Source organism: Suillus plorans (assembly GCF_016647745.1).
Source record: "Suillus plorans strain S12 chromosome Unknown HD556scaffold_77, whole genome shotgun sequence".
NCBI lineage: Eukaryota > Fungi > Basidiomycota > Agaricomycetes > Boletales > Suillaceae > Suillus > Suillus plorans.
In genome coordinates, this window is record NW_024537461.1 from 130,537 (window position 1) to 154,055 (window position 23,519).

General features: G+C 45.1%; 6 protein-coding genes across 6 annotated transcripts; 1 reads left to right on the forward strand and 5 right to left on the reverse strand.

Moving 5' to 3' along the window:
- Positions 1-1,634: 1,634 nt before the first annotated feature.
- HD556DRAFT_1246560 (uncharacterized protein) lies at positions 1,635-2,987 on the reverse strand (the record flags this gene model as incomplete). The annotated part of the gene is made up of 5 exons (XM_041298620.1): positions 1,635-2,050; positions 2,103-2,183; positions 2,231-2,451; positions 2,554-2,815; positions 2,873-2,987. Coding segments are annotated over 5 exons (1,095 nt in total), but the record flags the coding sequence as incomplete, so codon positions are not given.
- A 2,295-nt stretch (positions 2,988-5,282) lies between these two features.
- On the reverse strand, positions 5,283-7,050 carry HD556DRAFT_1448609 (uncharacterized protein; the record flags this gene model as incomplete). Its single annotated transcript, XM_041307455.1, has 6 exons — positions 5,283-5,902; positions 5,955-6,292; positions 6,343-6,562; positions 6,610-6,790; positions 6,832-6,982; positions 7,031-7,050. 6 exons carry the CDS (start codon positions 7,048-7,050, stop codon positions 5,283-5,285), a joined length of 1,530 nt encoding a protein of 509 aa, XP_041154931.1.
- Positions 7,051-9,281: 2,231 nt separating this feature from the next.
- Positions 9,282-10,192, reverse strand: HD556DRAFT_1448610 (uncharacterized protein; the record flags this gene model as incomplete). Its single annotated transcript, XM_041307456.1, has 4 exons — positions 9,282-9,493; positions 9,539-9,708; positions 9,769-10,088; positions 10,145-10,192. The coding sequence occupies 4 exons, from the start codon at positions 10,190-10,192 to the stop codon at positions 9,282-9,284; spliced, it is 750 nt and encodes a 249-aa protein (XP_041154932.1).
- A 5,719-nt stretch (positions 10,193-15,911) lies between these two features.
- HD556DRAFT_1448612 (uncharacterized protein) lies at positions 15,912-17,214 on the forward strand (the record flags this gene model as incomplete). Its single annotated transcript, XM_041307457.1, has 5 exons — positions 15,912-16,193; positions 16,248-16,319; positions 16,380-16,480; positions 16,643-16,713; positions 16,766-17,214. The coding sequence occupies 5 exons, from the start codon at positions 15,912-15,914 to the stop codon at positions 17,212-17,214; spliced, it is 975 nt and encodes a 324-aa protein (XP_041154933.1).
- A 3,142-nt stretch (positions 17,215-20,356) lies between these two features.
- On the reverse strand, positions 20,357-21,161 carry HD556DRAFT_1312639 (uncharacterized protein; the record flags this gene model as incomplete). The annotated part of the gene is made up of 2 exons (XM_041300680.1): positions 20,357-20,982; positions 21,125-21,161. 2 exons carry the CDS (start codon positions 21,159-21,161, stop codon positions 20,357-20,359), a joined length of 663 nt encoding a protein of 220 aa, XP_041154934.1.
- Positions 21,162-21,434: 273 nt separating this feature from the next.
- HD556DRAFT_1312640 (uncharacterized protein) lies at positions 21,435-21,948 on the reverse strand (the record flags this gene model as incomplete). The annotated part of the gene is made up of 2 exons (XM_041300681.1): positions 21,435-21,548; positions 21,613-21,948. 2 exons carry the CDS (start codon positions 21,946-21,948, stop codon positions 21,435-21,437), a joined length of 450 nt encoding a protein of 149 aa, XP_041154935.1.
- Positions 21,949-23,519: the final 1,571 nt, after the last annotated feature.

Consider the following 23,519-nt stretch of genomic DNA (forward strand, 5'->3'; position numbering starts at 1 on the left):
CTGGATTGAGTATGCACCTGCAAGTAGGATCAATAAAGTGACTCTAAAGCTGGGTAGAGCCCCAGCTGAATCACTGGAGGGCAGGTTAGTAAAGGGAAAACAAAGGACAAAGCAGAAAGATTCTAAGGCAAACAAACACCCACAAAGTCACATGACTTCAGACGTCACTGCCCAGACAGACCCAAAGAACCAGGTAATTTCGGATACTTCCAAGAACCTGATGTAGCATGTCGGCACCCAGACCAATGATGTAAATGATGTCATGGCCCAGACTTCTGATCAAAGAAGGTCAGAAGCCAACAATTCAGACCCAGCTGAAACAGCCGCAAGAGACATTCTCTCAGAATCCCTGCCTACTCTGATGTCCATCATTGCTCTTGGTGATCCCTCCACCGACATACACAAAAGGATAGCAGGGTGATACAAGGAAGACAGCTTCTTCTCCAAAATGCTAGATCAACCTCAGAGTTTTAAGAATTTTGAGATAAGTAATGACTGGATATTCCTTAAGCATGATAACCAGTGAATCCTATGCATCCCAGACATCTGTATTGGAGACCAGCACATTTGCAAGGTACTCATATCACACACACACTCAATATTAGCCCACCTAGGCTCCGCGAAGACCCTCATCTATCTACAAGAGAACGTCTGGTGGAAAGAGATAGCAAGTGATGTGAAAGTCTTCTATGAGTCTTGCCAAACATGCCAAACATCAAAAGCCACTAACGACCACCCATATGGCCTCCTCAAACCTCTTGAGGTCCCGATGTGGCCATGGGAAATGATTGGAACACCTGAGTGACACCTGTTCCCACACTTGTTAGTAACGTATATAGTATAACATGTTTGTTACTAACGAGGGGGGTAAACCTATGCTGCAGTACTCAGCAGTGACTTCAGGAATATCAAGAGGCGGGTAAATTAGGATATAATATAAACAGGCTATTGATTTGTCATCTCCCCGGACATCTCCCCGGTGGCAGGTACAATGCTGCCGCTACGCCTTCTGATGGTTCCCACGCCTCTCTCTTTCATCCTCCACATCATCCTCGATGACGTGCTCGCTATCCCGCTCATTCCTGGTCCAATTCTGGCTGTTCTTTTTGTTTTCAGGCCCCTAGTGGACGTCTGATAGCTCTTTCGACATCCTTCACATTCTGTGACTCTCTTTTCCTTCTCATTGCCCTGGATAATCTCTTGCCAGGAGCTACAAGGTATGTTGCCGTCCCTACACCTTCTGATGCCTCTAACGCCTCTCTCCTTCACCCTCCACATCGTTCTCAACGACATGCTCGCTATCCTGCTTGTTTACAGTCCAAATCTCCGCCTTCCTTCAATGCTCATTCTCTCAATGGATATCTGATGTCATTTTTGAGATCCTCTATGGTCTCACGCAGGTCCTTTCATCTGTGCCATCATTACTTTAACTTCGTTGATCGGTCTTTGCTGCTGCTTGCTTTTACTCTTCATGTGATGTGTCCTTGCCCAGGTTCCACACTACCGCCATCATGGCCTTCTTAATGTGACGTGAAACTTTTTTTAATCAAATGAGCTTCTATTATTCATTCATGTGTCTAGAAGGCGCCTAGTACTGTTACCATTACTATCCTATTGATGTGTCTAGAAGGCGCCTAGTCCGAGTCCGAGTCCGAGTCTAAGTTAGAGTTAGAGTCTGAGCTCAAACTTGAGCTTGAGCTTGACTCATCATCGGTGTTGACAGTGCCTTTGCTCTTAGGTTGTGAAACACGAGCCCTGGCTTTCCTTTGTACATAGACTTGTTCCCCATGTGCATGCTGAGCCCGGTTATCCTTCATCCTCTTGACAAGCTCTTCATCTGAGAAAGAGACCCACTTGCACGATTCAGACTTGAGAGCATTCAACAAAGCCTGAACATGGGCTCTTCCACCAACCTTAGAGGGATTTTTCACCCCCACTGGTAAAGGCCATTTAGTTAGCTCAACACCGTGACGTTCTACTATAGCGCGCTTGTAGTTCGTGTAATTCATTTTGACTTTGCCTGACATATTCTTCTCCATTAAGATAAATTCTTCAATGAATTATGTTAGTGATGGCACGAGGTGACACCACGAAGCACATACCTAGGTTATCTTGGATAAGCTCATGGCATTCACTAATGAGTTTATTGAGCGGCCATTGACGGTTAAGTGTTACATGTTCATCTTTGGGACAATCAGTAGGCTACAAGATGAAGGCAAAGACAACATACCAAGCTTGTTAATCACGAATGCTTCCAGCTTCAGTCCGAGATGCTGTGGCTCAATGCCTAGGACATCCCGAACAAACTTTTGAGATTTCTCTGTAAAAAATATCTTCGGTTCTGCGAGATCTTCAATTCTGCCGCGTACTGCCACATAAAACCCCTCCAGACCAGTGCGTGCATGAAGAGCCATCCACTGAGAATAAATTTCAGTTACATTAGTAGTGTGTCTCGGATGGTAAATGGATAAATAAGAGATGGCGGAGATGGCGGAGACAAACGAGTAAACAAGAGATGCCACAGAGGGCAAACAAATATACGAGAGATGCCACAGTGGTGGCGAGAGAAGTGAAAGGATAATCAAAATAGCACGACATACCTCACAATCCATGAATGTGAATGCTGCATTCACATCATGTTTGATGGCCTTTGGGTTCACACGTGCAGTACAGTTCTTTGCTTGGCGATCCTCGAGAACACAAGCATTGTAAGCTTGCTTTTCAGTGAAGGTTAGCTTGCGATAATCTCGGAGTAATGTGGCCTTATTTTCTGCAATGAAGGCTGTAAGTTTTGTGCGATCACCTCTGCCTATGCCTAAGGAAAGATTCATGAGCACCAGTGTTACTTCGTAAATTAAATTGGTACACTAACCTTCATTTTCAGCCTTGAGTTCGGCTTTGACAAATGCGTTCCAGGAGTTAACACCTCTGGTCTTCTGCAGCATGCGACTGCGAAGAAACAGTTGGTTTCTGGTCCACTTGATTGATCTACAGGACAATTAATATTTATCAGCAATAGGATATTTATGATGGAGACTCACCGGCCATGTTTTTGTGCTATGTCAGCAGCCTCTGCTTCATATGACTCCTTGGCAGTGTCAATGTCATGGGCACGCTGTTGAGCCTTTTGGGTCACCGTCAGTTGCGCGCACACTCGACGAATTTAGGAGTCGGATGAGGAGCCATTGAATCGGAATTAACTCAAGGAATGAATGGCAGCAACATTTTATACATTTCAAGCCCAGGGACAAATACATGAAGTGAAGCGAAGTATTGTGAATGAAGCAATATGAGTGGTCCAAATAATCAATGTCGCTAGAACATACACGAGAATGGAGCGAAGCAAAACAACTAAGTCTAGACTAAATTGAAGGTTAGTGAGGTTGAAACAGAGTCCGAATGGGTGGAACTCACCAAGTTTACGGTCATAACTTGCACTAGCCATAATTTGAAGCACGTTGTGATGGCATTCTTCTGGGATATCAAGCTTCACAAGTATGGCCTTCCAACTGTTTGTTCGGTATCCCTCAACCTGCTGGATGCAGCGCCAGATCTCGCTCATAGTACTGTGGTGAAGGGAAAGGCCAACAAGTGCATTGTCAATCTCACCACAGATACAGTCATAACCCACATTGCGAGTCGACCGAACAGGACCTGTATCAGATGTTATGAGGTAAATGTGGTTAGTTACTGATACTCTGTCCTCACGGCCGTGCAACATGGTTTTCATTTGCACTGCATTTCCCGTCCCATCACCGACCAGCTGTTTTTTTTTTCCTGTCAGAATCCGTTAGTGTCAGGGCATTTCTCAGGGTCAGAACACCCACATTGTGGCATTTGCGTGATTCCTTCGCATCAGAAGAAGTTGGTTGAGCCGTTAGTTTCTTTACAGCAGGGGATGTGGGCACGAAAGGTCGTGATGGTGGCATAAGGGGACTCGGACCACCTGAAAGAATGTGATCTTCTGTCATATGAGTAGCACGTTTTACAGTAGCATGTTTCACAGCAGCACTTGGCGGCTGGGTTGCTAAGACGAAAGAGCGTGATGGTATCGTGAGGGAACTCGTGCTGCCTGGTAGTATACGGACACGATAACCAGTGTCATTAGGCTGTGTGACACGCATAGGGTGCCGCTTGCTTCAGCGAGATCATGGCCCTTGAACACAGGAAGTGCAGGTGGTCGAGGGAATGGCGTAGAAGTGAAATTTGGGCTGCCAAATGTAGGGAGAGTTGAGTCACTAGAATGGATGGTGTTAGACCACGAAGATGTGAAGTCAAATGACTTGGATGTGAAAGACGTGATACTGTCGTCAGGAGTCTGATGAGAGTGGAGAACATTGAGTGAGTTTGAGGGATTTGGAAATACGAAACCATCTGGTTGGACATGTTCAGAGGAAGTGATAGAATTTTGGTCTAATGCTGCTATTCCTGCCGCACAACTGTTAAAACAAACTTATCCAAGCTGCAAGTGAATCATACATACTTTGAAGCATTCTTTCGGGTATTTTGACCTTATCCCAGCAGAACCAGCGCTGACGGACAAGTGGCGCAAGCCGACTAAGCAAGACATCATGGATAATGGTCACTGTGGCCACCTCAGCCTCGGTCTCAAGAGGACAAGAAGACCAAACAGCGGTAACGATGTGAGAGAATGTGCAAAAGTGTCCTGGTTTCTTTAAGAACTCGAATGCTACTGATAGTTTTATATTGAAGTGATCTTTCTTGAAAAACAGATTCAACAGTAGCTCGAATCATTTACATGATAAACTTACAATTTCTCCTTGAAGATCAAGATAATCCAGATGGTTAGGGACAAGATCCAGCTCAACAGGGAACAAGCGAGGTGACATAGACAACATTGAGTAAAACAACAGCGAAGTGAGCACAGTCAAGAAGTAAGATGAGTCTGTTTGTTTGGTAAGTGCGACACTGATTACCAAACAAACAGACTCATCTTACTTCTTGACTGTGCTCACTTCGCTGTTGTTTTACTCAATGTTGTCTATGTCACCTTGCTTGTTCCCTGTTGAGCTGGATCCTGTCCCTAACCATCTGGATTATCATGTAAATTAGTTATAATGAGTAGTATCAGTCTCCCAGCTCAAGCTCAATTAAGATTTGCAAATGGGGCTCAATTAAATGTGCTAGAAAGGGTCAGCGCAGAGCTCAACTTGCTTCTAAAGTCTTAGTTTTCGATAACAGAGTTTGCAATGCCAATATGGATGGTAGGACACAGGAATCTATAATCAAAGCAATGTGACATAGAATTAACAGTACGAAAGTTACAAAGAATGCGGCATTAAATCTTCAAGTCTCATGGCCTCCTCGTTCATAGCATCATCTTCAGGACCATTCACGCTACCCTCGTCATCTCTGTCTCCATTGGGTGCAATGACTGTGTGGTCTGTAGGAAGACATTCACCTGTGTATCTGTCGAGTGCGTAAATTTGTTGGAGTCGCTTGCAATGGTTGTTGTTGATATGGTGGCGCTTGGCATACAATGTCTTCAGCTCAGCTATGAGTGAAGAATCTGGGTCATCAGCGAGGAGTGAATCAATAGCTTCCAACATGGTCCTGTCCTCGTGCTCGACCCAACTCTGTAAGCGTTTGATCTCGACATTGAGCCATACAATCTCTTCGTGTGATTGTACCAATTTGAAATACTTCGCAGCCATCTTGCGATTAGCAGATACAGTCCATGGTTTTGTAAGGATATTGTGGTGTGAGTGCTTCAGAATCGAGAATTCACCAAGAGATGCATATCTGACAATTTCGGAATAGTCGAGTACAGGACATGGTGGATTTTGTAAGGGTGCAAGTCTATTGTACTTCTCCAAAGCCGTTCGGATGGCAGCTGAACGTTGTGTGATGGCCTTTGAGATATACTTTCGCATCTTGTAGCCTGCAGTAGTCCATGAGTACATCACTTATTTCAATGTCCAGTAAGCACCTACCAGTGCCGGCAAGATTAGCCTTTGATAACTCAAAAAGACGCTGAACAACTAAGCCCTCCAATTCCTCAACTGGATGAATAAATTGACGTTCCTGAGAATATCTAATTGCTTGCACGTATTTTGGGTCATGCAGTAGCCACCACTCCATAATGCTGTGACGATGCTCGAAGTCTTCAACAACATTCAATTGCAGCTCATATTTGTGTAGCGCAGATGCATGTTCAGATTCAAATGCTCTGGAATTGTTGCGAGCAGTGGCATTGAGCCCAGAGGTGCGAGTGAAATTTGCAGGAGTGTACGTCAGAAAAGGTACAGAAGTGAGATGGCCATAAATTGCTCTAAAATATGCGATGAGAACTAAGTAAATAAACAGGGTGCAAAGACAAACTCTGCATATTGAAGCTTCTCAAGCTGTTCAACGTAAGCCACTGTGATTGTATCTGAAGTAGGTTCTGTAGCAACCTCGCTGAGGTAATCACGCTCCTCATTGCGCCAGCTTATGAAGTCCGCATCCGTAAGATTATGGAGCTGCTTGAATTCCTCGAGGACGGGTGTGTTGGTCTTGATGATCTGAAGAGCTTGAACATAGTTATTGCACAGAAATGTGCCTGGAATTGTCAGAAACCATTGCTGTTAGGCGCTCAAAAAGACATACTGAGGTCAAAGTACCTGTCCATGTCCCACTGATCGAAGTGGAGGTCAAGGAACTGCATCCAATGGAAGTATGACGCATGTCTGATCAAGACTGCAGCACTGTTTGAACTAGCGAAGATGTGTTCACAAGTCTCGAGGTCTTCAAGTCCTAGGCCATTGAGATATAAAGGGTGATTTTGAAGCTGACAGCAGGGTCATGAGAAAAGCTGTGGAAGGCATTTACAACAACCTGTAGATTTAGTTCAGCTGCCTTGGCTCTGATAGAGCTTGTCGCAATTGTTTTGCGAGATGAGCATGCGATGTCGTGTCCGATAGCCTGATCTGCGCCGCAGACATCAAGCAGTCTATTGACTGTGGCAAGACCATATTTCACACTGTTTGTGAACAATTAGCATAGTACAAATGAGAGTTAAAACACGTACAGTTCACCACTACGCTTCATCTCAGCTACACACTCGATGAGCCCGTGACGCTTAAAGAAAAATCCCAGTCTGGTCAAACACAGTAATTTTATCGTCGTCCACAGCTTTGGCTGCAGTCAGTTCTCTGTGCAAGCACTCGATATTGTTGAGTCTACCGTGGAGGTAGTTCAACGTTGAACGTCATCCTTGAATTGGTCTACCTCAGCCTCAGAAATAAAATATTGGCTCTGAAATAGTCGTGGATCAGCTGATCCTGAGCCGTCCAATCGTTTTGCGGAGAAATTGCCGTCCATTGCGTGAAGCCGAGCTGGTGACAGGATTGACTCATTTGGTTGCTGTAAAATTCCCATGTAATCATATCTACATATTTGAGAATGGAGTGTTACCTTGAATGTTGTTAAAACCATGCACAAAGGGTAGGACTGATTCCAAGGGGCTTGGCTTCAGCTCGTGCGCTGCGCCCCTTACCCGAGTATGTGCCCTTAACTTCAGAATGAAGTCCGGAGAAAGTCCAGTGAAGTCTGAAGGACTTCCGGAGAAGCGTGGGAAACTTCGGAAGGACTTTCCGGACGAGTGCAAGTAACTTCCGGATGAGTGCGGGAAAGTTCTGGAGGAACTTCCGGACATTACGATGGAGTTTCGTCCTGACGGGGATATGTGTAATGGCTACTCAGGACTTGTCCTGAGTAGAAGCAAACAGAGGAAAGGCTGCAAGGACAAAGTCTGAAGTAGAATAGGTCCGGAGGACCACGGGAAAGTTCCGGAAACTTGGAGGATCGGAGGAGCGGAGGAGCGGAGGAGCGGAGGAGCGGAGCTCCGGCCTAGGGAATTCCTCCCTAGGCCTGAGATGGATGATTACTAAGTCGGAGGAATAGAACTGTTACGAGGACTTAGTGTGAAGACTAGTGCGAGGACTAATATGTGTAATATTCAGACTGAGGAAGTACAAAGATTCTACAGAGTTTATATACTACAGAGGACTTAATGGAGAGTCAGTCAGCGCAGTCCGAAGCTATGCGAGGCTGTGGACGGAGGATGTAGAAAAGTCAAACACTAGTCTATCGGAAAATAGTAAATGAAGACAGAGATGAAGACATAGGAAAATAAAGCCGGAAATGAAACGAGGTACGGAAAATGAGGAAGTCTAACTCAAGAAGGAACATACAAAGGGATAAGGCACTGAAGATAGATGCGGGTCGGATCCGGATGTCCGGAGATGAATGCGTGATAGGTCCGGGTCCGGAACACGGGATATGACACTAACTTGAGAAGGAACATACAAAGGGAAAAGGCAAGGAAGATAGATGTGGGTCGGATCTGGATGTTCGGAAGTCCAGAGACAGGTGATTACCATAAGGGGATGGGCGCTGATTTAAGGTTTGGGTTCGGACATGACAGATAGGTCAAATCCGGAGATCCGGAGATGTGGATATCAGATCTGGCATCCGGATATCAGATGCAGGAGTACAGGGATCCGGACAGATAGAGGATTGGGTCTGGAGACATGGACAGGAGGTCCGGAGGTCCGGATGAGGCGTGGGAACGTCGTCGGATGTTGGTCCGGAATGCGGGATATGACAAATGTGCAGGAAGGACAAGCACCATTGATCTGCCAGGTATTGGGATCTTTGCCCAAGATCTGGTCAACGCGACCCTGAATTTCCTGCAAGATTTGCAGATAGATATCAAACGCATCAGAAAATTGATCGCGAAGCTGTCAAAAATATGTAATCTGTATAGTAAGTGAGTACGACATCATAACATAACACCCTACAACTCTTACATTATGAAGTGTGCACAAAACCTTTGTAATTGCTTGGATACTAAATGAGGACTGACGACGTTGTATTTGGTGATATAGTTCAAGGCACTCGATGTGAATAGCGATAGTCGGTTGTAGTGGGGAGCACCCCAAAAGTCCCATGCAGAGGAGAGCTGCGTTCGCTGGTTCATTAGGATGCTATTGAATGGTGATAGCACATGCAAAACCTTTTAATGTGTGATTGAGCATAAGTAGGGGACATGTATTGGGGGAATGAAACCTCACCGGAAATTCCAACAGCGTCAACATGGAATATATTAGACACAATGGTATTGTCATCAACGGTTGGTGCTCTATGTCTCCACACCAAGTAGCCATTGACAAGGATGGGCATCTGCTCCTTCCAAGCAGCATTGGCATGCTGGCGATGTTGTGTTCGTGTCCGCACATCAATGCGCCTGCATACACGAGGCTCCCTAGAGATAAACATTAGATACCATGTAGAGGGGGAAAAAATATGTATTGTTCTTGAGAGCATGTCTTGAAAAATTCAGATAGAAGGGGGCCACCCACAGGCTTGTCCTCAGTGAACTCATCTCTGCCATTGTCAATCTCGTCTCCAAAGTCCATGGTCTCCAAGGAATCATGCCCAGCCTCCAACTGGGCTTCAGCGGGCAGCTCCTGCATACGTCGAGAATTGTCTGATGATAGTGAGCAAGAGACCAACGTGAGAATAAGTGTCATACCTCGAATCTGGTGCTGTTCTTGCTCCCTACGAAGCCGCAAATCTCGTATCTGAGAGAGTGACGATCTGGTAGTACAAAGATCCATAGAACTACTGAGAAGAGTCATGGTGACCCTCGAAGATGTTGACATCCGTTTTCTCGGGGGGACCATGATGGTGGTAGTGTGGAACCTGGGCAAGGACATGTCGCATGAAGAGTAAAAGCAAGCAGCAGCAAAGACCGATCAACACGAGGTTGGAGTAATGATGGCGTAGACCAAAAGGACCCACGTGAGAACCACAGATGATCTCAACGATGACATCAGACGTCCATTGAGAATATGAGCATTGAAGGAAGGCAGAGATTTGGACTGTAAACAAGCAGGATAGCGAGCACGTCGTTGAGAACGATGTGGAGGGTGAAGGAGAGAGGCGTTAGAGGCATCAGAAGGTGTAGGGATGGCAACATACCTTGTAGCTCCTGGCAAGAGATTATCCAGGGCAATGAGAAGGAAAAGAGAGCCACAGAATGTGAAGGATGTCGAAAGAGCTATCAGACGTCCACCAGGGGCCTGAAAACAAAAAGAACGGCCAGAATTGGACCAGGAATGAGCGGGATAGCGAGCACGTCATCGAGGATGATGTGGAGGGTGAAAGAGAGAGGCGTGGGAACCATCAGAAGGCGTAGCAGCAGTGTTGTACCTGCCACCGGGGAGATGACAAATCAATAGCCTGTTTATATTATATCCTAATTTACCTGCCTCTTGATATTCCTGAAGTCACTGCTGAGTACTGCAGCTATCGCTGAAGTACTGCAGTGTAGGTTTACCCCCCTCATTCGTAACAAACATGTTATACTATATATGTTACTAACAAGTGTGGGAACAGGTGTCACTCAGGTGGATTGGAATTGATTTTGTTGGCCCACTCTCCGAATTGTGCATGTTAAATGGTGTGTTCAATACAATTTTGGTTGCTATTGACCACATAACAGCTATGGTACACCTCACACCAACAAGGCAAATGTACCATGCCCGTGACATCACGGAAGTCATGTTTAACCTGGTATACAAACTGCACGGAATGCCGACACAGATCGTAAGTGATCAGGACTCCCTGTTTACCAGTATATTCTGGAAACACCTCCACAAACTCACTAGGACCAAACTCCACATGTCTACGTCCTTTCATCCCCAGACCGACAGTATTACTGAACACACCAATCGCACTATCACGCAGATGCTTAGGCAATGCATGTCCACTAATCAGTGTGACTGGGCAATCAAGCTACCTTCGATAGAGTTCGCCATTAACTCGGCAAGTTCTGCGACACGACATTCCCCACCATTCAAGCTTGTCTATGGAATGATGCCTCCTTCGATGATCTGGAACACGAAGTGTGAGTACCCTGGAGTTTATGTATTCACTCAACGGATGAAAGACATGGCCATGGCCACACACGATGCCATCATTGCCGCCCGCGTCAAGAGCACGTCCTTGTCAAATCAGAAACGCAAAGAGGTACCCAACTCGGATCTAGCCTTTGTGAGGAGTACTTAAACCCCCAGCAAGTACTGCCTCCTCCATCCAGATTCCCTGCAGTTCAGGCAGTTGAACAGCCTACCTCGTCCAGACTCCCCACAGTTTAGGCAGCCCAGCCTACAGCACTCAGATTCCCTGCAGTTCAGATAGTTGAAGATTTCCCTCCCATATTCACTGCAGTTCCTCCAGGTGCAACTCCACTCCTTGCTCCTCCTATGGCATCTGATGATCCCAGAGGATGCTTTGTTTGTCAATGCGAGGGGCATAGAGATTGGGGTCAGTTCTCTCCACCAGACCACCCCAACTCTGACACCCTCAATGCATTCACTTGCTTCTTCGTGGCCGAGGCCCAAGCCAAAGAGCTTGCGACCTGGAAAGAGGCCCATGCATTTGAGCAGCGCATCCGCTCTGAGTGCTACCGCGACCAGGATTATTGCCCCCGTTCTTATGGGCATGATTGCGAACTCAAGCAACACCGCTAACAAGAAGCTGCTCACTTCACTGACCGTCATGTGCCATCTTCTCTACACCGGACGCTAGACAACCGTCCTGCCCGTCGCCCTAACCAACCAAGGGTGCAACCTCTCAAGGTTCCTCAGTCCCCTTCCATGTCTATCACGCCTCCTCCATCTCTACCATCTCCTGCCTCTATGTCTCCCCCTGCAGAACCTGCAGGTGACCTAGGTGCTGACATTGACTCACTCATTGCTGAGTCTGAGCAGATGGACTTAGAGGCTGAAGCTCACCATCACGGCTTCACGGCCAAAGAGCTCTTTGGTAGTGTCATCCTCCTTGGATTATTGACTGCTGTTGATGTGACCCTCCTCGTTCTCCTAGCAGCTATGGGTACCATGAACATCGAATCCGTGCACACTCCTCAGGCTTAATAGTTCCTTACTGAATTTTACCAGAAGGTCCTCCTTAGAGGACTGTTAAGACCGTGCACAAAGGGTAGGACTGATTCCAAGGGGCTTGGCTTCAGCTCGTGCGCTGCACCCCTTACCCGAGTATGTGCCCTTAATTTCAGAATGATGTCCGAAGAAAGTCCAAGGACGTCCGATGCACGGGAAAGTTCGGAAGGACTTTCCGGACGAGTGCAAGTAACTTCCGGATGAGTGCGGGAAAGTTCCGGAGGAACTTCCGGAAATTACGATGAGGTTTCGTCCTGATACGGATACGTGTAATGGCTACTTAGGACAAGTCCTAAGTAGAAGCAAACAGAGGAAAGGCTGCAAGGTCAAAGTCCAAAGCAGAATAGGTCCGGAGGACTGCGGGAAAGTTTCGGACGAATGTCCGGAAACTTCGGAGGATCGGATGAGCGGATGAGCGGGGATCAGATAAGCAGAGCTCTGGCCTAGGGAATTTCTCCCTAGGCCCGAGATGGATATTGACTAAGTCGATAGACTAGAACTGATGTGAGGACTTAGAGTGAGATCTAGTGCGAGGACTAATATGATATTCAGACTGGGGAACTACAGGACATATACAAGAGTTTATATACTAAGGAAATAACGGAAAGATCAGTAAGCAAGCGTCCGAGGCTATGTATGAAGCATAAGCAAAGTTATCAAGTGGGAGTCGGAAATGAAGCATAGGTTAATGGATCAGTAAGCATACCGGTAGTAAGTATAATCGAGATACCGAGGACAAGGAATAACGAATAGAGGAATAGGCTGTGTTAACGTTATATGCACAGGAATGAATTAGGAAGCTTATCGTATATCGGATCAGATCAGACCGGACCGGACGTCCGGATGAGACACGTGGATATATGGGATATGACATTAGGGTGATGGGACAAAGGATGACTGATGCAGGCTAGCTGAGGTATGGAGGTAAAGGGATGTGGATGTGGATGTGGATGTGGATGTGCAGGGGTGCAGGGATCCAGATGGATAGAGGACTGGAGACATGGATAGGGTGTCCGAAGGTCCAGATGAGGCGTGGGAATATTGTCGGATGTAGGTCCGGAATACGGGATATGACAAGGACCTGGAGGGCGTATGCAGTGTTCCTAAAAAGCCTTCATCGTTACAAGGCAACATCTTTCCATAGTTTCTCTCATATTCCTAATTATTCCTTACTCTACAGTATATAAGACTCATTTTATCTACTATTAGAGTAGTTGATCTTTCTCCCCCGAATAATATTAAGTTCGGACAGCTCTCTCGTCTGAAATAAGTCTATTCAAACATTGACTCTATTGTGTGAATGCTTTACTTGTGCCACATATAGCCAGGACTTCTCTCTACCCATCAGAGAAACTCAGAGAGGCAATGCAGTCACAAAAGACTGGCACTAAGACAATTAGAGAGATCAATAATAATGATTTAAAAGTTTGGTGACCCCCAATTAACCCAAATCACTCCTAGTACATTATCCCTACTAACCCTCCCAAAATTGTAGATTCATTTAACTAACCTCTTAACCAGTTATAACTGGGTTAGTAACAACACTGACTATACATATACAATGCCAATACCATAATTTTCATTGTATATGCATGCTATACATTTTCTCAGTATATGAGCTATATCTGAAACTGTGGCACAGACCTTGGCAAACAGGTATATATATGAAAAGCATAAAAATTAACAGGATTCAAACTCTCAGCCTCACAACTAACTTATTTAACACTTTTATGATAGTGCACAAAATATTGAGCCATTAGACCATTGAAATACACAATAAGAAATAATTTTTAGCAAGCTACCACGAACTTAGAGAAATTTAGTAGATTGCAGCTGTAGGGCCCTCTGCTCACAGCACAACAGCTACTATGCAGTACTAATGTTATTATTCTAAAACTTGCCACATAATTCATATATTAAGTATGTCTGTCTTAGTGAATATTACTGCTGGTGAAGGTGTAGGCAGTGGTATGAAGACCATGGAAGCTGTGAGATAGCTTAATATATAGATTCTATGTCTGGGCAGCATCCACTCTATACAGGACCAGTGATTGTAATATAATTATATTCTCTTACCTCACCATTGTCTCAGAAGCTATACAGAAATTAAAAATTTATCAGTATGTACCAGACCTGTATATATATAGGTTTTATATCAATAGTATATATCCAAATTATTTTTTGTCAAATATTCAATGTGTGAAATTGACGATTGGCAGTGTAGGTCTTTGCTCACCCTTGGCAGCACTTTCCTTCTGTTCCCACTAGGGCATGGTTGAAAAGTCAATCTTTTTCAATAGCTGTTTATAATAGCTGTTAATAACTGTTAATAACACTGTTGAAAAGTTATCATGTCCTAAGGCCTATTGAAAATTGTGAATAAATCTAGGGTGTGTGAGAATGTGTTAAATGAACTTCTGAGGCTCAAAAAAGTACAACCGGCCCCTCCCACCACCAACCTTATTTTGACATGCTAGCTATATCATTTCCTGCACCACAATCTCTCATCCCAGCTGAGTTTTGAGGTGTGCTCAAATACTTATTGACATTATTCAGATTGAACAGTGGTATTAGTTGTGCTGTGGCCCAGCTATGGCTGACTTAGACTTGGTATTTGCTGGATAGCTGGCAGTTCAGCCAAACAGATGAGCCAAGTCACTAGTGAGCTCTTTAAATTGATTCAAAGTATTAGTCAGCTGTGCAAACTAGCTATGAACTGAGAATGTATGAACATTGACTTAAAATGGCTTAAGCTATTTGAAGCCAGCTCTAATATGTATGAAAACTTCTCTCAGGCTCCAGGACTCAAGATTCTCATGTTAATTGGATTTTGTACTATGAATAAAGTCTCTATTCAAGTTGATGGAAGATTGAGACTGGGAGATGTGCTGGGATCTGGTTCATATGATATGTAACTATGACATTCATGAGAAGGGGTAAAAGGGGAAGAAAGGGTGAAGTGGGGTAAAACTCAAATAGACCTCTGGACGTAAGTATAGATTCGGCTGAAGGGGATTGCTACTGAGAACAATTCCTCTAAGTAAAATGTGAGGGGAAACTTTGAAACTAGTAAGGGTAACTGAGAATAGAGGGAGCACGAGGAAGAGCCGAAGAATTTATGAGAAGGCTTTAGCAGAACGTGGAGGCGATGCAATGTGACAGTGAAATGGGAGGAGAGTTTTAATGATAGGTGCGATAGACAAAGTGCGAAGGTCAGCACTGCTGTTAGCGAAGCGTGCGCAGTAGTAGGCTGAAGGTTTAGATTTTCAGTCAGAGTGTTGCATGCAAACAGATGATAATTTCGATGGGAGAACAGAAGATACATGAAAAGTCATAAGTACTAAGTATATATGATAGTGCATTAAGCGCTCTTCGGAGCCAAGTAGGTAGCGGTAATATGTAACAAGGGTCCATAACGCAAGTACCGTGAACATAAGCAATATAGCTTCGGAGATATGTCAGTCTAACATAAATGAGATAAGGTATGCACCAATGGACAAGTAGAGGATATGGATAGGACAGAGGAATGATGCACAATGGAGCTGAAGAAAAGTAGATGCGCATGCACGAGCTGTGGCCATCGGCCGACGATGGAAAAGATGTGCACCCTGTTTAGTGATAGCACGCACTGCAAAAATAGCCTCTACAAGACTACAAGGACTCCAAGTCCTACATTACATACAAACTTTAAATTCTGACTGTCCCCAGTCAGCCTCTATAGAGCGGAGGGACTTAGCAAAATTTCCATGAGATAAGTCATGTGACTGTGCGTGTTTCAAGCTGTATGTGGAGCACAATAGTGGACCGCAGGTATGTGGAGCGTCAACTGTGGGAACTGTGGTGAATTTTGATGTATTAAAACATGTCGTGTGTCACACTTCTCTTCTTCTTCCTAACTTCTCATCGCACTTTATCGTGATTATCTCTTCATCACCTGCTACCATGTCATCAGTTATCTTTAACCCATTCATGCTCACTGTGTCGCCCTCTCCCTCTCCCAAACCTGAGGAGTGCCCGCTAAAGGGTGGCAACACATCCGTCGATAACACCACTTTCCATGATGTGGCTCCGAAGGAGCCTGAGGAATCCAAGTCTGACCGGATCGAATGCACATGGGCAACCATGCTCAATACTATGCACGTCTGTGTTGAGACGGTGCCTCCCTCCAAGCCAGAACTCTTGGAGGAGCAAGAATCCTGGCTCCGCAACTGGAACATCACAATGGTGAGTGGCACATCTAGTTTTTCTTGCTTACTTTCGTTAACACTTTGTTTTCAGGCCAATATGACTGCTGTTTTTGAGCTGGCACATGCAGCTTCGCTGCATGTGTCCCTTAACAATGTGGACACTGTCATGTTGGCTGAGGGCAAAATTGCCACGAGGACGCTGATGAGGGTGGTGAAGTCCTAGAAGGAGAAAGTGGAAGCATCTGCGGTGACTGCGTGCACTGAGAATGGGAAAGTGAAGGAGACCGCCCCAACTAAGGAGGCAATGGAGAAGGCGATAGAGAAGTCAGTGGCGGATATGGGGTGACCGGTGAGTTTACTTTTCCTTTTCTTAACCTTTCTGGTTGTGCTGACTCGTTTCTTTAGCATTTGGGTGGACGTATGACCACCACCTCAGTTACTTGTCCTGCTGAAAAGTATGAGTGCTGTGCTACATCGGACGCCAAGTGCATCATTGTCCAATCAGGTGGGTGATGCGAAGGCTGCATCAAGGCATGAAAGGCATGCTCATTCAGTAAGTCTGTGATATGTTCCTTTCATTTCCGCCTTGTTCTAATACTTGTTCAATAGTTGCAGAGAAGAAAAAGGGACGCACACCTTCTGCGCCCAAGCACAAGGTGCCTTCCTCCACGCAAACGACTGCACCCGACACCGGTGAGTCGGAGGTAGAGGTTGTGGGTGAGATTCCGGTCAATGAACCCATGGCTGCTCCTGCCAAGGAGATCTTCATGCAGTGGCCGAAGCATCTGCTCACCTCTGATGCTGCTCCTGCAGCAAAGCTTTCTCACCTGGATGCTAACCCTGAGTTAGAGGAGGCGCACACAGAGACTGTGTGGCTTTGCGCTGAGAATGCTGAGCTCCATGCTCACAACAATAGGTACCGTGTTGCGTTAGCTGACATTTGCCAACACTCCTGCACGCAGGAGTCCGAGTTGCTCCATATGAGCAACCAACTCTACACTTTTGTGTGCGACTGGGGAACTTGGAAGAAAGAGCTTGGAGAGATCCTGGATGAGTAGATGGGATTTTTAGAATACTCTTAGATTAGAATCGCTTGTCGGCGCAAAAAGCGCCCTGTACTATAGTGTCTCCGGTGTCTCCAGTGCCTGGTGCACTTCATATGATAGTCTTGTCGTGTTCCGTCCCGATCCAATTCCATTCCATATCCCATGTCCAATTCTGCTAAGTTCATTGGGCCAGAGACATAATTAAAAATGATAGTAAGTAATTGAGTGTGGCAGCAAGAAACAATAAGAAAATGAGTACAAAATATTTGTGGGTTGTGCACCCGACTTGTCTTCTTCATGTGGCTATCATGTCTATTCCTGCTTTTGTTGCTGATGATGCAGCTGATTAGTGATAAAATCCATAAGTATATAGAAAAATGTGCGCAGCGTGGCAGCGCACATTAGAAGGGGAAAAGTCTAGAGGGTCAGTTATGCATGCGCGTCTACTGTGATGATATGTGTTATATATATATATACTTTGTTTTATTATTTGCGGCTGCGATGTGGTAATGATAGAGTCTGTTGAATATGGACAGTCAATGCGCTTATGTGCAGTTATATGAGAAAAGGAGAGAAAAGATCGCTGGCCGAAACCAGGGGTAGAACGGAAAGTATGCACTATAGCAGTATATTTTTGCGGTATTCTTGTTATTTGATGTTTTTGTTGTTTTTGATTTTATTGGTGTGGGAGCAGTGATGTACGGGTAGAGTGTCGGGTGGTATGCGGGAAGAGATGCATGTGCTAATCATCTTGCGCATGTTCTGGTTTGTTTTCGTCTGGTTCTTCAATATCCTCATTGGCTAGCGATCTAGTGCTTCGTCGTCTTTTCTGGTGATGCTTGTTACCATAATGCGCTCACCATTGCATGGATGATATGGGATTACATGGAACACTGCGTAGTGTAAGAGCGATATAGCACCATACAACTTGGCCATGATATATGAGCCGGTGCACTATGATCATAGGTCCCAAGTACCACGGCTTTGTCTTCTTGCTGAACCCATACTCAACCTTGGAGTTGCGCACCAACACTAAGGTGCTGGGTGCATGGTCATAGTCACGGACCATATTGCGGAAACACTTTTCGATCTTGCACACTGATGCGAAGCGTGCTTTTACTACTTTATCACAGATCTCTTCAAGATCTTTCATGTGTTTCTGTAATTGGTGTGCATGCCATGCTATAAGGTCAGCGGTGGTAAATACACCATGCGGAGGCATCGGCACTAGAAATGTAGCTTTGGCAAGATCAAAGGGAAATATCGGCTCTATGCTGTGCACCATAAAGTAGGGCGATAAACCCGTTGACTTATGAATGGTGACACGCTCAGCCCAGAACATGGAATGAACGACCTGATGCCATCACAGGTCGTCACCATCGCATGTCTTCATGATAGCTTCACGGACGTCGCGATGCCGCTGCTCAACTATGCCATTCGCTTGTGAATTATATGGCAAGATATGTATCAGATGGACGTCATATTTTTCGGCTAACATGTCAGTGGCAAGTCTGTAGGCAGGTGCGTGTCAGTAATTAGCTCGGTCACTGAGCCCCATCAACAGAGGATCTCCTCATATATGAAAGCCGCTAGTGACCTGGTATTCTCTTTGCACAGCATTGGCACCATTCTGGATAAGATGTTAGCCACAACACACTTGAATGAGATACTCAAAACTTCCTGCCTGGGGCATCTTCATTGTGTCAATATGCACTCTGCAGAACAAGCTGCTGGGTGTTGGTACCATCGACGGGATATGAAGCTTGCACGTCTGCCTTATCTGGCATTTGTGACATGTGCACGCATACCATTTGATGTCGTCCATCATAAATGGCCACCAAAATTGTAAGATTAGCCAAACACAGATCACATATACTCCCTTGTGACCTAAGTCGTCATGCACTTGTTTGAGAATATTATAGTGCTTCGGTAGCATCAAGACGAGCTGGTGTTTACCGTGGTGTTCATGGCACCATAGATTGTTGTCTAGCACAAAGAATCGCACTGCCTGATTAACCAATGTGGTGTAATCTTTGTCTGAGAGTCCTGACAGACACTTGTGCATTATCAGGAAACACTTGAGGGTCAGAAGCTTCGCATCTAGCACGACGGTGGCTTCTGAACACGGGATAATCTGTTCAATGGTTGATGGAGCAATGACATCTAAAAAGACATGGAGAACGGGTAAGCGGTTCAGCGGCATCATGATCAGCGCTAGGTGCGGCATTTGTGTTATGTGTCACATACACCCTGGAATCAGCGCAACATCCTGATCCCGCCAGCAATTGTCGGCGGGGTTGTCCGCATTATCAAGGAAAAGATCTCTTCGGGCATATACAAGCCGTAGACTGGGCTTGGTTCACGCTGCACGGCACACTTTTCGGACTTTGAACACTTGGCACACACAGATCATTCATAGTCAACTTCTATACAACATTTACAAGAATTATAAAACAGAGGCATTGTCAATTCAATGATGCTCTGCAATGCCTCCATCTTAGTTTTACTCTAAATTGTCCACACAGTCTCCCTATGACCTTAGAGTACTATTGTCACGATTCATCACACTATGTCATGTGACATTTACAGAAAGTGTTTTGCGTCTATCTTATATGTACTCACTTCGCTTCCTGGTGTCTTGTTACTTAAGGGTCTTATATAAAAGTTGTGTATAATGACAACACAATTATACACAGTAAAGACTTCTTGCCAGTCCTTAAGTCACGGTCTCCAATTTTTCTACTTCATGGGAGGTAATGTGGTGAGTTCTTGGGAGGATTTATGTCGGAAATTTCCTATTTAGGTTTCATGACCTTGCAATGTGTTTCAATGACCCAATGACAACCCTAGGTCTCAACACATTGCAATAAAAGAGTCTCACATTCCAATTATGTTACAATTATGTTACAACTGGGTCACAATTGAGCCTTTCAACCAAAATTTCAGCCAAGTTGGGCAATAATAGCAACCGTCGAAACTGATTTCATTGTACTTTGAGATCCAGATCTCAAGGCCTGTTTCAATAATGTTAGAATAAACATGCATAAGTTTCAAGCCAATTCAGACATCCTTGAGACTGAATAAATTTCATTGTAATGATGTAACCATCCAAATATTGACAAATGATATTCTGATCTAAACAAATCTATTACTACTACTTCTTTTTGCGTATTCTTATTGGCCGACCATGTTGCTGCTCTGCTGTATTATCCAACAATGAAACCAGTGCAAGTACCCCAGCCTTTTTGCCTCCACCCCGTTGAGGAGACAATGACCCAGAGGCTACAGCTTGTGACAGGGTCTCCCCATTGCCAGGTATGTCAGTTACAGTGGCAGGCACAATGGGCGGGAATTCATCAGTGGCTGTGGTAACAGTGACCATGGGCACATTGACAGTATTGCCTGTGAGTGAGACTGGAAGTTGAACAGCGGATCTGGGAACTGGGTTGATGATAGTTTCAGTGGCCTGAGGCAACATGGCAGGGGTGATAGCTGGTACAGTGGGAAGGACAGGTGGCGCAATGACAGCCAGAGTGTCAATTGTTGGTGAAGTAGGGGTTATGGGAGGTGTGGGATCTTCATTGATAGTCAGAGAATCTGAATCTTTGTGGCCAGCATTAGCGATGGCCAAGTGCATTAGATCAGAAGTGAAATCTTCGGCTTCGGCTTCAGAAGCTGCAACATTTGAGGTTGATGACTGCCAGACATGTGTATTGATTTTCTGACAGATCGAAATAATACAGGGCTCTTCCCAAAGTGTAACCCATAGTTGCTTGTAGGCTGTGAACATGGCTGCATATGGTAGTCAAGACCTTGCACCAACTCCATCTTTAGTGAATGAAGTGTCCAGAGACAGAATAAATATCAACTAAACAATCATTAGACACCGAAAACTGATGATAGCAAAGAGGGGACAACTTACCGCAACCCAACCCCAGGCAAGGAGGCCAGGGGTGCATGATTCATGCCCCACTTTCGAGCATTACACTTGGCACATGGCCACCCAACAATGTCCAGCGAATTTTTGCCAAACATTACAATTCTAATTGCCTGTTATACACATTAGTACAAGTACAGTTTATTCGGGCAACCATAACAAATACCTTTGCAAGCGGTTCCCAGTTACCAAACACTGTTGACATTGTTGGGTCCATAACTTGCTTCATAAAAAGGACAGGAGGAAACTTCGAAGATGATTGACCAAGCAGCTTCTGGATTTCGGGAATTGTATCTCACTTTGTAAAACCGGTATCGAAGTAGGAAGAATCAAGATCAAAAATATGCCCTGCCATCACTCGCAACTTGCCAATCTCACTTGAGCGACCGCCTTGAAGATGGTGTCCCAGCTGTGGTGTTATATTATACCAATAATCAATTAGATCACACAACATTGAACTTAAGACCACGTACCAATGATTGGAAATGAGTAGTCGGTACAAAGTGATGGAGATGATCTGGGAGAAGTGAGTACAGCTCTGTTATGAGGCAGAGTTCTTCTGCGCTCTTGGTTGCATAGTGACTCCCAGATAGGATGGCAGATGGAGGATTTGGCACAGGAAGTTTGAGGATGCGGTGTGTGGGTGGGAACATCTCTGCAATGATACCATACTTGTGTGAAAAAGTTGCAAGTTCAGCGTCAAAAGCCTTCAGCTCATCTGGAATTTGGGTACTCGAAGATAATTGCCATTGATTGGCCGATAATGTCTTATTCTTCTTGCCTAAAGTATGATTATTGTTCTTGAGCATTTGGTTTTTGAGTTGTAAGCGCTGAATGATCTTCAAGGAAAACAATTAGGAGAGATAGCATAATAGTTGCAGGAATTAAAGATACCTCCATGTCCTTGTGTTGCAACATTCAACCATTCAAGACTGATGGCTGATTGCTAATTGACGAGACCCCTGCAGACCCTGGACCAGAGTCCCATTCACATTCGGATGAGTCAGAGCTATCAGACATGTTAACTTGACAGGGAGCCTGCTGGGGCATGATAGGAGGGATTCGTGCAGTAAATTGGAAGACTGGTGGCCACAATGAAGTGCGATTGGTGATGGAGAATTTATAGTTGAAATTTGCTGTGTGCTGACAACCGAGCAGCGTCTGATTCAGAATTGGCACAAAGGAAAGATAATCCATGTGGCAAATTACGTGCATAATGGACTTGGTAACATGTAATAATATATCAGAAAGTAATATGAATCAGACACGAGGAAGTTTACCAGTGTGGCGTCTGGACCATATTAATATCCAGCAATGTGAAGACCCTAAATCATGAAAAATGAGTAAAAAGGTCAATATTAAGTCTAGATGCAGAGGTTAGTGTGACGAACATGATGATCAAGAGTATTGACTTTGAAATCCAGACCATGGGGTGGCGTGTTTGGATGAGTCAACATGGCGAGGTAGTTGGGCATTTGCTCAGGTGCATCTGCAGACTGCAGGTGCTTTGTCTGCTTCTTTCAGACTGTCTCAACTGAAGTGAGACTCTGTCATGCATGTTCATAAATATGTTCATTTGTAGTCCTATCTTATGCTCACCATAATCTCCTGGCAGCGCGTCTAACATGATTTCATTGAATTCATCTACAAATATGTTCTGCGGCGAGAGGAAGGCCTGCTAGAGGCAAGTTGCCAGGTCTTGGAGAATGTGAGGAGGAAAGAGGAAGTCGGTACATATTGTAGATGGGCATGTGGTACAGTGCATGATTTGACAGGAGGGTGCATAGATTGTAGGCTGCATTCACTGCTGCCACCACTGTTACAGCTGCTAGAGTGGTGCTAGAACATGTTGTTGCCATTCCCTTGGAACATTGATTCAGACACAGTGCTAATAATGGGCATGTGGTATTGTGTGTGATCCATGCAACATTGGAGGGTGCATGAATTGCGGGCTGCATTTAAATTTGCTGCTGCTGCTGCTGTTGCTAGAGTGGTGTCAGAACACATTGTTACCATTCCCCTGGAAGCCTTACAGTGTGAATGATGGGCGTGTGGTCCTGTAGTGCATGATCTGGGCAATATTGGAGGTGCACAAATTGTGGGTTGTATTGGCTGCTCCCACCGCTGTTGCTAGAGTGGTGCCAAAACGTGTTGTTACCGTTCCCTTGGAACACAGTGTAAGGACTGAAAAATGCGAAATCAGTGCTGCTATGCGATGAAGACAAAGATGTATGGCATCCTATTGTGATCCCAATGCACACTCTCAACTGGTAGGTGATCTTGCAAGTCGCGTTCAGGCTGGTCATAGGCCAATGAGAAGCACCAACTGTGATGACGAACCTCTGTCAGTGGCCGAATCCTTATAGTACGAGTATCTGTT